Genomic DNA, 13,681 nt, shown 5'->3' with positions numbered 1-13,681 from the left:
TCTTGGAGTTATGGAGGAGATTTCACCAGAATGAACTGTTTTATAGAATATGACTAGTAGGCCTCCACATATATTTGAGATCTAATGTGACTTGCAGCTTCCAGCCTCTCCAGTGCATGACAAATATTTGGGTCCAGGAATGAAAGGGTTACTGTATGAGGAACGTCTGGCAGCTCTTGGGCTGTATTCCCTGGAGTCCAGGAGAAGGAGAGGGGATCTCATAGAAATATTCCAAATGTTAAAAGGCCTGAACAGATTAGATATGGCAAAGTTATTTCCCATGGTAGGGGAGTCTAGGACAAGAGGGCACGGCTTCAGGATTGAAGGGCGTCCATTTAGAACAGAGATGCGGCGAAATTACTTTAGTCAGAGGGTGGTAAATCTGTGGAACTTGTTGCCACAAGCAGCTGTGGAGGCCGAGTCATTGAGTGCATTTAGAACAATAGAACACTACAGCAGATAGATAGGATTCTTGATTAGCCAGGGCATCAAAGGGTATGGGGTGAAGGCAGGGGAGTAGGGATGACTGGAAGAATTGGATCAGCCATGATTGAATGGCGGAACAGACTCGATGGACCAAATGGTCTACTTACTGCCCCTGTATATTATGGTCTTATGGTCTAAGAGTTTATTTACGATGCCGCATATTTACTCTGTTCCTGTTTATAGTAGATGTTGATGCATTTGCAAGTCATGTAACCTGAGGCCTAAATTACGTTTGTAAGTTTTGCAAAGTAGGAAAGGTAGCAAAATTAGTAATGCTGTATCATTTTACAGCTACAGAACTGGTGTCTATATGCTGAACTGGGTGTTGGTATGCCTTCATATATTTTAAACTGGAAGTCTGCTGCTTGCTCTGTTGGTGAAGACTCCAGTTAGTGGAACAAGACCCATGCCTGGAACATCTGGAACAGAATGGAGACATGCCCTTTAGTCCAACTCATCTATACCAACCAAGTTGTCTACTTGCACTGGTCCCTTTACCTGTCTTTGACCAACATCCTTCTAAACCTTCCTAAGATAGTAATTGTCCCACCTCTTCTACTTCCTCTGGCATTTCATTCTGGATACTCACCAGCCTCTGTGTGAAAAATCTCTCCCTTAGGTCCTCGTCAAACATTCCCCCTCTCACCTTAAATCTACCCCCTCTGGTTTTATGCTGCTCTACCCAGGAAAATATATTGTTACCATCCACTTTATTTATGCCTTTCATGTTTGTATATGCCATGGGAGTCTTTGAACATGAGCAGTACCACCTTTGGCTAAATCAGCGTCAGACTGTTTGATGAGCAGGACCTCAAACATGGCACAAGCTTATGGTTTAGGCAACAGTAATTCTTCCTCTTCTATATGCTGCTGAAAACCAGGTGAGATCCCTACGATGCTGTCTTCACAAAATTCTCCAAGTCAACGTCAGTGTCATCTTCCAAGCAAACGTTCCCAACAATGAGATCTCAGTTACACCCCATCAGCTCCATTGTCCTGATCACATTATTCACACTTCCAATATCAGATTCCTTACATTAGTAATCCAAAGCAAACTCCATAATAGGGAGAGATCAGTGGGCAGACAGGAAAAGATTCAAGGGTGTGGAAAAAAAAAATCAGTATTTTCGCTAACTCCTGAGAATCCCTGATTTCTGACCATTCAGATTGGAAAAGGAACACTGGGTATGGTATTGAGAATCATACGATAGGAGGCCATGATACAGAGGTGCTTGAGGACAGCATGACTGGTGGGAAAAGGCCAGCATTTCACAGACTACCTAGCCATCTCTCCCAACTGGCCCCTCCTGCTGCATCTGTGGTGGAGTCTGCAGGGCCCATATTGGCACCAGAGTTCACTTGGGGACCCAGGTGGAAGCAGGTCATCCTCATTCAGGAACCCAGGTGGAAACAGGTCATCCTCATTCAGCAAGTAAGATAGGCAGGTAAGGACCCTTTTCCCAAAATGTGGCTGATTTTCCTGTAGGCTCTACCAGACTCAACAGGATCATCATATCATGAATGCATAAGACATTGGCTTGAAGGAGGTGCTGAGACTGCCTCAAAAACAGAATGTTTTGCTTGAAGAGGCATTTCTACCTCAGTGTGGAGCTGCTTTGGCTCTCCCCTGCTCTTGGTCTGGTGTAATGGACAACAAAACTGTTGCTGGCATTGCAGCAAACCAAAACTGGTACCTTACATCCCTGCCAAACTTTCCGGGGAAGTGCAACAAGCTCACTGGTTTAATTTAAGTGAACAATAAAATGCGTCGCAATGTAAGTCTCATGGCCTCCAGCAAGCTGACATCAGCATTTCACCGCGCTCTAATTGCTCCCCCAGATGTTTCCACTGTTGCAGATCAGTGAAACATACAGGCAAGGGAAAATAAAAAAAATAATAATCTTGGGAACTGCTTCACTTGTCATTATTTACCGATGAAGTAAAAAATGTATGCCCTGAGTTGTACTTCAAATATTAGAGATTGCATTCACATTATGAAGGAGTACATTCAGCATGGTCCTGTAATGACTGTGTCATTGAAACTTCTTCTAGCCAGTACCGAGTGTTCACGGTGATGTTTTATTGGTAACTCCCTTAATGAGCAGCAGCACAGCAGAGTTTAAGGACGCTGCATTGTCACAAACTACTACTTAAGAGAGCAACCTAGCAGAATTCAATGAAGACATACAAGTCTGCAAATGCTGGAATTTGGAGCAAAAGTCAGATGGCATTCAGCAGACAATATTTTTGGTCTGAAGTCAAAATTCAAGTTCAAGGTACAAGCGAATGGGGATCTTGAGGTAGAGACATAAGGATGACACGCAGCAGAGGTGACTGGTTGAGTTTCAGAAATAATCAGCAATCTCAGCCTATTTGCCCTCCACATAGAATGAGTTGTTAGCAACCAAAAATGGTTTACTGAATGTGATCAAGTTCTGATTGATTGAGCTGGATGCCATAAGTAAGGGCTGTACTGCAGTGCGGAGATAGCTCAAAGGTTATGAAGATCCCATGAGTGATACCATGCCTGGGATGTCAATGCAAAATGGGGTAGCCAAAGTGCAGCAGGAGGAGCTGAAAATAAGTATGACCAAAGATCAAGACATTGTAATTAAGGCAGAGATGAAAGGTCGGGGCACTGGCTTTGTAAGATCCACAGGGATACAAGGAAAGTGAAAAGGCCTACACATCACATGAAGTCAGACTAGAAATCAAGATGCAAGGCAGAGTGAAAGCAGTGACATGCAAATCAGAAGTCTGAAGAAAGGAGTAAGCTAGAAAATGACATGATTCAGTGGAGGTGTTTTGTTACAAACTGAAACAACTTTAGCAATGTAGTGATTCATAACATTTTAGCCTCTAGTTTTGCAGATTATATTTTAAAATATTTTTTTTATCGCTAGATACAGTTAAGATCATACTTGTGTTACACATTGATTATGCATGAAGCTGATTTGCAAAAGTGATCTACATGGATAATGAGTTACTGGAACAGAAAATGCAAAGGTATTAATTGTAGCTTATGCCGTACTGTTTGCAGGTGAGAGGGGTAGGAAAATGCCAAGTTTATGTTTGATTCCATTAATGATTACTAATTTCCGGAAATTTCATGTCAATACTTCTGTAGTATAATAACTTTGTTTGCTGATACTTAATGGTTTGCACAGATCAGATGCTTTCTGAAGGTGCGAGTATTATAGTATATATGAGTATGAATCTACCCCGGAACTGTTCGCACTATGTGATATGGCTTGTGCCAGCATTTGCTGTGATTTGAATGTTGACTGCCTTTAGTGATCGCTCTACCTTTCTTGCTTGTCCAAGCGTACAATGCCACAAAAGAGCCTCTGGATTCAATGCAACATTTATCCTTCAACTAACAGTTCACCCGGTTATTCATGTTCACCTTCTGGAAGTTGTGGTGTTTTTAGTATCCTGAAGACAAAGCTGAAACAACTAATTACCAAATTCAGTTGGGATCAGGTGACTACATAATATGTCATGACTATTTTGGAGAGTATTTAAACATTTATTTCTGAATATTCAGATTGAAGACTCCATTGCCAAACCTTCTGACATGTATGATGAATCATCAAGCCGTACAGAAAGCGAGAGAAAAGCAGATTTTATTGGAAGCTTTTTGTGACTTGGCTTATACTTATAAATTAAGTTGTTGTGAATTGCTGAATCATTTTGTTGGGTTGTGTGTTAAGTAGAGACGTACCCAGTCTGGAAGAGGATCCTTTTGCTATTATCTCACATCATCAGAAAACTATTCCTGGCTCTGAACATGTTCTTCACTTTCATATAGTTTTGCACCAGCACTTCTTAGTTTGTCACTTTATCTCAAGTCTGAGGCAGTAATTAAAACACACTTGTGTCAGAAAGCCAAGTAGCAATCGACTCACAGATCCACGTAATTAATTTTTGCTTATTTTTGGATAAAGGTTAAATTACGATGCAGGTCATTTTTAGATTGTGATGTTAATTCAATTTGAATAATGTCCCCTATATCATGTGAGGAGCCCATAGAGTTTGTTTAAAAACAAAATGCTGAACGGTACATTGTCGGTATATTATTATACAGAAAGCAGCAAAGCTTTGTCTGTCAACTAATGTTTCCATCTTAGTTACTCATAGGAATTGAAGAGAAAGCAGTGTATATCTAACCAAATTATTGAATGGCATGTTCTATGTACTATCTGTCAATAAAGTCTTTGGATTTCCTTCAGCAGTTTTTCACAAAAACAGATTAAAATTTGCATTTGGCTTATGGTTTTGTATGTTATTTAAGCTTATCAAGGTTAAAGTCTTCTCTTTGTACGATAATGCAATAAAATAATTGAGATTCTTGATAATTTCTAAATTTAAATGTAATGTCTTAAAATGTTACACAAAATACGTTGCAACTTATTTTAATACACTGAGTTGTTATAAATGGGCTTTCACCATTCTAATACAATTCGTCAATCCCATAGGGAAATTTGTCTGGCCTATCCATGTTCTCATCAGTATTGGCGCTTTCGGTCAAAAGAGATATTTTTTACTTTGCTGATTGTAACAATTTAAACAAAGTACTTAATTCACATCTGAAAGACAAATGGTAATTGATTCTGGCAGAACCACTTCATATATTGTGCTTCTGGCTCAAAAATCTTTCCCATTTTTTTCAATGTTAGTATTGGTTGTCCATGTAATCTGTGTTTGTGAGTTCTCGTTCTCTCCCCCTCCAACCTCAAAGTTTCAAAGGTCCAATTTAATGTCGGAGAAATGTATACAATATACATCCTGAAATGCTTTTTCTTCACAAACATCCATATAAAGTGCCCCAAAGAATGAACAAGAGTTAAACGTAAGAACCCCAAAGTCCCCCCCAGCTCCCCACTCCTGCGCGTAAGCAGCAGCAAGCAACAATCCCCCCTCCCTCCACCAGCAAAAAAAAGCAAACATCGGCAGCATCACCGAGCACTCAGGAGTGAGCAAAGCAATAGCAAAGACACAGACTTGCGGTTACCCCAAAGACTTTGCGTTTCACCTGGCATTCGATATACCACAGGTTCTTTCTCTCTCCCTAATAAGGGAGAAGAAGGTGCCTCCATTTCCCCCCCTCCCTCTCCCTCTTCCCCCTCTCCCCCTTCCCCCTTCCCCCTCTCCCCTTCCCCCTCTCCCCCTTCCCCCTCTCCCCTCCCTCTTCTCCCTCTCCTCTCCCTCCTCTACCCCTCCTTCTTTCCCCCTCCCACCCTTCCTCCTCCCTCCCCCTCCTCCCTCTCCCTCCCCCTCCTTTCTTCTCCCTACCTCCTGCCTTTCTTTCTGCTCCCCCAGCCTTTCCCACAACCATTTTTTATCCTTTAGCCCTCTTGTTTCTCTCCCTAACCCTCTCGCCCTACTTCCCCCTCTCAACCTCCTCTCTCAGCCCAACTCCTTTGCCCCTTCTTTACCCTCTCCCCAGCACTCCCCAATCCTCCCTTCCCTGCTCCCCCCTCCCCTTTCCCATGTCCCTTACACTCTCTGTCACACTTCACCTCCCCATCAGCTCCCTGTCTTCTCTCCCGCACTGTCCCCTCTCCCACACTGTCCCCACTCTATCTCTTGCCCTCCATCTCCCTATCTCCCTCCCTTTGTTGTGAAAATAGTAACATAACTGAAAGCCTTTTTCTGGACAAGCAAATCCATAGAACTGCACTTGAATTTTGTTTCTGCTGGACTAAGCAGCAGAAATTACCGGACAGAACAATAACTGGTGAACAAGATGACTAGCATTAGGATATGAGGAACAGATCATCGGTGAGATTAGATTTTCAGGGAGGCTATCCGGATGTACAGTGGAATGGTCAAATCCGAAACAGCACAAGCAGGACTAGAGGAGTGGAGGAAATAGTTAACTTCTGCTTGCTCCATCTTAAAAAATAATCACAGTAAACAGATTCAATCCCACTGGCTGCTCTCCGTCAATTCAGTGTACATTTCATATTGATGAACTTGTGTTTTTGTTTATTTTTTAAAAACAATGGTTTATCCCGCTTGTATATGCCATCAAATAAAATTCAGAATAGGAGGTTCAAGATACGTGACATTTCAGATCAAAATGAATAATTGAATTTAGCCATGGTTAAAGGGCTGTAGCCAAAGCATGCTTGAAGCAATAGAAGAAGTTAGATTGCATTTTAGTGAGCTGCGTTTTGTGATTTTGCTTTGTGTGTTGGGAGGACATTCCACAGTTGAAGGAAAATTTTCATGGAAACTTAGTGATGATGCAATTAAGCAGTAAAAGGAAACACGCTGTGAGAATGTGGCAAAACACCGACTTGTTATGCCTTTAGCTGTAGTTAAGATTCCAGCAAGAAAGCAGTGTACTCAGACACAGTGGCCACTCCAGGTCCAAGCAAAGGTGTATTTGTTTGTCTTGCACATCATTTTATAATTATAAGTCACTGCTGGATACCAAGAACATCAAGAACTGCAGGACTATCCTACAGGCCAGTGATCCCCAACCTCCGGGCCACGGACCGATACCGGGATAACATAGAGTGTAGCCGTAGCCTGGCACCTAATTAATTAGCTTATTTCAGCTTTTTTCTTAACTTTGTGCTGGGTGCGTTCTGGCTACCGCTGCACCACTGCATTCTTCGTGGCCCGGTATCGGTCTGCGGCCCGGAGGTTGGGGACCACTGCTATAGGCAAGTTGCTCGATAGCGATGGAGGTGGACTTATTGCACGCTGTCACCTGGACTTGTTGTGTACCATTGTGCTGCGACAGTGCGTGGAGTGGGTGATTATCTTGGATGTTTTTATTGGGATTGCAAGACCCTGTCGGACATTGGTAATATAGTATACTGCAACTCCAGTTCACTGGTGAGACTGAATAATGGCGGGGATGGGGGGGGGGGGGCGCCGGTGTTGCACTACATTGCTTCTGTTGTAGTGAGGACTAGGTCCAATCCACGGGCTCACCTTTTGCAGCTGACCAGCAGAGAACTTGCGAAGGTGGTGTGGGGTGCCCTCTGTTGGGAACAGTAGAATCTGTACTGGGTTGGGGCCTGGCCCTTCCCATTAGTGCTGCCCTCCAGTGTCGCTCAGTGGAAGAACAAGCTGGACTCAGACTGCAGTCATACCACTCAGGGATTTGGGCTATTTTTTTCTTTATGACTGCAGGCTTTTCTGAGATTATAACCAAATGCGCTATTTGTGCTATGTGCTGTTGGTAATGTGTGTTGCACATTGTGAGGAATGCTATTTCTTTTGGCTATATTGTTGGTATATGTATGGTTGAAATTAGAATTGAATTAGAACTAGGGTTATATCTAATGTTTGGTCGTCGTATAGGTGGAGAAAAGGGGTAGCAGAAATTCAAATGCAGTTAATTCAGTTCCAAGCCATTTCAGGAATTGACTTGGTGCTCTGCCTTGGTTTGACAATTGAAATTAAAGCTAACTTGCAATATTGCCTTGTCTGTCTAGAAATATTAAGGTACAAGTTATTGTTGCTCATAGCGGAGAAGAAGGAAATGCCCTCAGCTAACCATCTGCTGAAGAGGCTGGTTTTCGTATGTTGATGGATACAAAGCTCCAGTCTAAAAATTGTCTTTAAGAGGCACTATACCATATGAGAAAAATGTACAATTAATGCTTAATTTATGAATGATAATGATTTGGAAAAATGCCGCATGATTTCACTTTTGGGTAATAAATCACTGCCCATTGACGTGGAGGAACAAGGAGAGCCGTCTCAATGGAAACAGTAAAAAAAAACAATAATTGTGAGTAAAAAAATGGACATTTCTTGTGTCATTAAATATCTGACATTGGTAAACCATGTCTGAGATCAGATCACATAAACGTACATCCCCCGATGACAGAACAAATTGATAGGCTTGTATATCTCTTTCTTTATTTAATACTTTCCTCTCCGATGTTTTTCTGTCATACTTTCTCTGCAGCTGTTAACTTGACAACAATGAGACTTGCACACACCAGTGTTTCAGAGCAGCCTTGGATGTTGGGTGTCATTGGGGTGCTACAATGCTGAGCAGAATGCAGAGCATACATATGTGATTACTTACTCCACTGCTATAGAAATCCTTCAGTAACTCAGCCCTTTGCCAGCTCCTGCTGACCACATTTTCTTACATCTTGCCACAGTGGAACTAGGATCAAGCAAATCTCTTCAGGTTTTAGGAGTGCATTTATTTAGGAACTCAGAGGGCAAAATGGTCACATGAGATATCCCTGACAGATAAGGTAAATGAAGAATCATGAAAGATTCTTTAAGTATATTAAGAGCAAAAGGAAGAGAAAGGTCTCTTTAAGGATCTGTGTGATTGCCTCTGAGTGGATGAGACCGTAATTAAATACTTGCCCATTCATATTTACTGTGGAGAGGGTCTTGGAAACTTGGGATTTAGACCATAAGACCATAAGACAAAGGAGCAGAAGTCGGCCATTCAGCCCATCGAGTCTGCTCCGCCATTTTATCATGAGCTGATCCATTCTCCCATTTAGTCCCACTCCCCCACCTTCTCACCATAACCTTTGATGCCCTGGCTACTCAGATACCTATCAATCTCTGCTTTAAATACACCCAATGACTTGGCTTCCACTGCTGCCTGTGGCAACAAATTCCATAGATTCACTACCCTCTGGCTAAAAAAATTTCTTTGCATCTCTGTTCTGAATGGGCGCCCTTCAATCTTTAAGTCATGCCCTCTCGTACTAGACTCCCCCATCACGGGAAACAACTTTGCCACATCCACCCCGTCCATGCCTTTCAACATTCGAAATGTTCCTATGAGGTCTCCCCTCATTCTTCTAAACTCTAAGGAATACAGTCCAAGAGCGGACAAACGTTCCTCATATGTTAACCTTCTCATTCCCGGCATCATTCTAGTGAATCTTCTCTGTACCCTCTCCAACGTCAGCACATCCTTTCTTAAATAAGGAGGCCAAAACTGACCACTGTACTCCAAGTGAGGACTCACCAGCGCCTTATAGAGCCTCAACATCACATCCCTGCCCCTATACTCTATTCCTTTAGAAATGAATGCCAACATTTTATTCGCCTTCTTCATCACCGACTCAACCTGGAGGTTAACCTTAAGGGTATCCTGTACGAGGACTTCAGAGAAGAAAACAGTAATGTCCTGAAATATATTGACAATATCAAAGACATGTTGGCAGTATTGAAACACATAAGGTTGGATAGATTCCCATGGCCTAACTAAGTATACCCTAAGATAATGAGGAGAGCAAGCAAAGAAATTGCAGGACCTGGTAGAGATTTTTGCAACTTTGTTTCCTGGGTTGAGTTACTAAAACTCTGGAGCATTACTAATATTTTACCTTTATTTAAGTAGGGCTGCAAGCCCAGGCCATGGCACTGCAAGCCAGTGAGCTTTACGTCAATGATGGGAAAGTTATTGGAAGGGATTCTGAGAGATGTGGTCCTTCTGCATTTGGAAAACTATTCAGGGATAGTCAGTAGGCTGTATGCATGGGAAACCATGTCTCAAGAATTTGACTGGGTTTTTTTTTGAAGAGGTGACTAAGAGGACTGAAGACAATAGGATGGTGGGCATTATCTACATTGACTTAAGATCCCACATGGTAGGTTTATCTGGAGGTCTAAATCATATGGGATCCGGGGTGAACTAGCCAATTGGATACAAAATTGGCTTGGTAGAAGGAATCAGAGTGTTAATGCCAAGGGTGGTTTATCAGATTGGAGGCTTGTGACCAGCGGGGTGACCCAGAAAATGGTGCTGGGTCCCCAGTAGTTTGTCATATGCATTAACAATTTAGGTGACAATGTAGATGGCATACGAGGGGTGATTGATAAGTTTGTGGCCTAAGGTAGAAGGAGTCAATTTTAGAAAACCTACCACATTTATTTTTCAACATAGTCCCCTCCTACATTTACACACTTAGTCCAGCTGTCGTGGAGCATATGGATCTCAGACCTCCAGAAAGTGTCCACAGATGGGTGATTGATAAGTTTGTGGCCACTTATCAGGGTAGAAGGAGTTGAGTTATACAGCTCTTGTTGCATGCACATGCAGCTCAACTCTTTGAGTGGTTATGCAGAAAGTTTGAAGTTAATAACTCATCAGGGATGATTGATAAGTTCGTGGCCTAAGGTAGCAGGATATGAGTTATTAACTTCAAACTTTCTGCACAATCACTGAAAGACTTGACCCATACATGCATGTAACAAGAGCTGTATAACCCATCTCCTTCTACCTTAGGCCACGAACCTATCAATCACCCATCTGTGGACACTTTCTGGAGGTCTGAGATCCATATGCTCCACGACCGCTGGACTAAGTGTGTAAATGTAGGAGGGGTCTATGTTGAAAAATAAATGTGCTAGGTTTTCTAAAATTGACTCCTTCTACCTTAGGTCACGAACATATCAATTACCCCTCATATTTAGTAAGTTTACAAATGATAGCAAAATCGGTGATTTGGTAAAGAGTGAAAATAATTGTCTGAGGTTACAAAAGAAAGCACAGTTAATCAGCTATGAAAGTGGGCTAAGGACTACCTGATGGAATTTAACTCAAAAGTTTTGGACGTTAAAGGACACGAACTACACAGTGAATGGCAGGAGAACAGAGAGACCCAAGGGTGCAGTTCCCTAAAAGTGGCAACACAGATAGGGTAATGAAAAAGCATGTGGATGCTTGACTTCATTAGTTGAATACGAGAATTGGGACAGTTTGTTACAGCCATACAAGATGTTGGTGAGACTCATTGCAGCTCTGGTTGCCGTACTATCGTCATTAAGCTGGAGGTGGGTGCTGGAAATGTACAGAAGAATGGTTCCAAGACTGCAGGACTTGGGTTGTGATGAGAGACTAGATAGGCTGGAACTATTTACTCTGTAGTGAATGAGACTAGCGGCTGACTTTAAGTGGTATAGAAAATCAGGAGGAAGATAGATAAGGTAGATTATTATGGTCTTCATCCTAGGGTAGCAGAATCTAAAACTAGAGGGCCTAGGCTTCAGGTGAGAAGAGAAAAATTTAAAAGGGAGCTGAGAGGCAAGTTTTTCCACACAGAGGGTTGTGGTGGATTTCTGGAGCAAGCTTTCAGAGGAAGTGGTAGGAGCAGGAGCAATTACGGCTTTTTAAGAAAAAAACACTTCGGACGTTGATAGGAAAGCTTTAGAGAAAGGGTTACCAACCCTTGAACTCCTCGGTTAATGTTAGGGATCTTTGGCATAAAGAAGTTTGGGAACTCCTAGTATGGAGGGATATGGGCCAAATGCAGGCAAATCAGATGAGCTCAGGCAAGCACATTAGTTGGCATGGACATGCTAGGCCAGAAAGCCTGTTTCTGTGCTGTATATCTGTTTGACAATGTATTACGTTATAAATCCGGTTTGCAAGTCTATGATTGGCTAGCAGAATCACTCCAGTAATCATCATAGTCCCTCTGGCTGCCTGTGTAAATCAAAAAAAATCCACTGTTGTTGTGTAAAGTGGCCCAGAATTGTTGCCCAGACTTTGTTGCACTGAACAGGGCAACCTGGATGTTTATTTTCTACTTATTTTGGTAGTTTTATCTAGGTGAAGATTACTCAACTCAGCAGTAAATGTGACGTGTATAAAGTAATCCATTGCTTCTCACTGCGTGGTGACATGAAAACTGCTATGCATGTCTTTTCCTTTAATTGGTGTGTAGTTACTTATGGAGATAGATAAAAAAAATTTGTCAGTAACCATGAAATTGAGGATCAACACATGCTATTAATTAAAATTTATGGGTTACATTAAGAATAGTTGCTGGAGGGCAGCAGCCATGGACACACGTGTGCAATCCTCATGACATTTTCAAAATTGCCATTGAATCATTTTTACAGACCCTCAAGTGGATTTGTAAACCTTTCATGTTTATGCTTATTAATTTTATTCACATTAGCAGTGACAAGTCAGTCACACCATATCTGGAAACCAATCTTTTTGCCTTCATCAAAGACTGTAAGATTCCCGCCTTGTGAAAAATTTTCCTTGTCATCAGTTGTTGTCCTTCCTTCTTTAGGCCACTCTGCAAGACTTGGATCAAAAGCGCCCTCAGCTGGATGAGCTTATCACTGCAGCACAGAACCTGAAGAACAAGACAGCCAACCAGGAAGCTCGAGCAATCATTACAGATCGTAGTAAGTACTGGAGAGCTGGATAACCGCATTCTGTAGCTCTTCACATTCGTATCCTATATTGGAATAGCTTGGTTTAAAATGTAATTACTTCATTGGATAATTTGGTGAATAAGAGACTGGCAAAACTTGATTGCTTCTGATTTGTATCTTGCTAAAGTCTGACCTCAGAAATCTATTTTGTGAATGGATAAGGAGCTCAGCAGCACTGAAGCCACAAAGCTTACAATTTTCAACATGGATGTGACTGAAAAAACAAGAGGATTACCCACAGGTTCCCAAACGGCTCTAGTATATACACTATTGAGTGGCAGAAACATTGAAAGAAATTTTCCAGGTTCATTGACCAGATTGAGCTCAGCTAGAATGACAGGAGGGTCTCCAGATTACTTTGGCAAGGTGATAAACAGAGTTAGGCCAGAGTCCGTACAATTGAAAACCTTTCCTATGGGTTGCCGGATGTTAGGCTAATTTGTCAGTGGCAAAATAGGGTGGTGACATAGTTTATTACACCACTTAAATGCTGTCGGAGGAAGGTGTTGGAATCTTGGGTCTTGGGCAAAGTTTCATTGGCACAGTTTGTGGATTGGAATATTTAGTTCACTTTATGATGTGTTTCTGGTTTCTGGTTACTCCTTTTTTTAATTGCTATTTTGTGCGATTTTGATTGGGGTAGACTGGCTTTGCAGATTGGCAGTCAATGAATGACACAGCACTAAATTGAATGGAATGGAACTGATCTAAACTGTGACTTGTTTTATATTCTGTGTTTTTCGCTCATTATTTGCTGTTTGTGCGATTTGTTTACACGTTGGGTATTTAATGCTTTCTGTGAGCAAGTTCCATGGTGTTTCTTTGTTTGGTGGCTGTCTGTGGGAAAGCATATCTCCAGGTTATTTACTGCATACATACTTAGCTAATAAATGTACAAACTTTGAATCTTTTAATATGTAAATAATAATGATTGAGTTGTAAGCAAAATCTTAAGCTTGGCATTATGCCTCATGCCTGCTGTTACCCAACAGGCAAAGCCAATGCTGAACCC

At 41.8% G+C, this 13,681-nt stretch overlaps 1 protein-coding gene across 12 annotated transcripts in view; it reads left to right on the top strand.

The window, feature by feature from the left end:
- Window positions 1-13,681, top strand: part of dmd (dystrophin) — a 1,961,093-nt gene that overhangs the window by 1,560,010 nt on the left and 387,402 nt on the right. For all 12 annotated transcript variants that reach the window (XM_072260552.1, XM_072260560.1, XM_072260554.1 and 9 more), the window contains one exon: window positions 12,522-12,639. In XM_072260552.1, coding sequence (XP_072116653.1) covers window positions 12,522-12,639 — 118 coding nt within the window. The remainder of the gene's footprint in view (window positions 1-12,521; window positions 12,640-13,681) is intronic.

This window comes from Mobula birostris, chromosome 6, assembly GCF_030028105.1.
Source record: "Mobula birostris isolate sMobBir1 chromosome 6, sMobBir1.hap1, whole genome shotgun sequence".
Lineage (NCBI taxonomy): Eukaryota > Metazoa > Chordata > Chondrichthyes > Myliobatiformes > Myliobatidae > Mobula > Mobula birostris.
The sequence above is the reverse complement of the archived record's forward strand: the minus strand, read 5'-3'. Positions and strand labels throughout refer to the sequence as shown.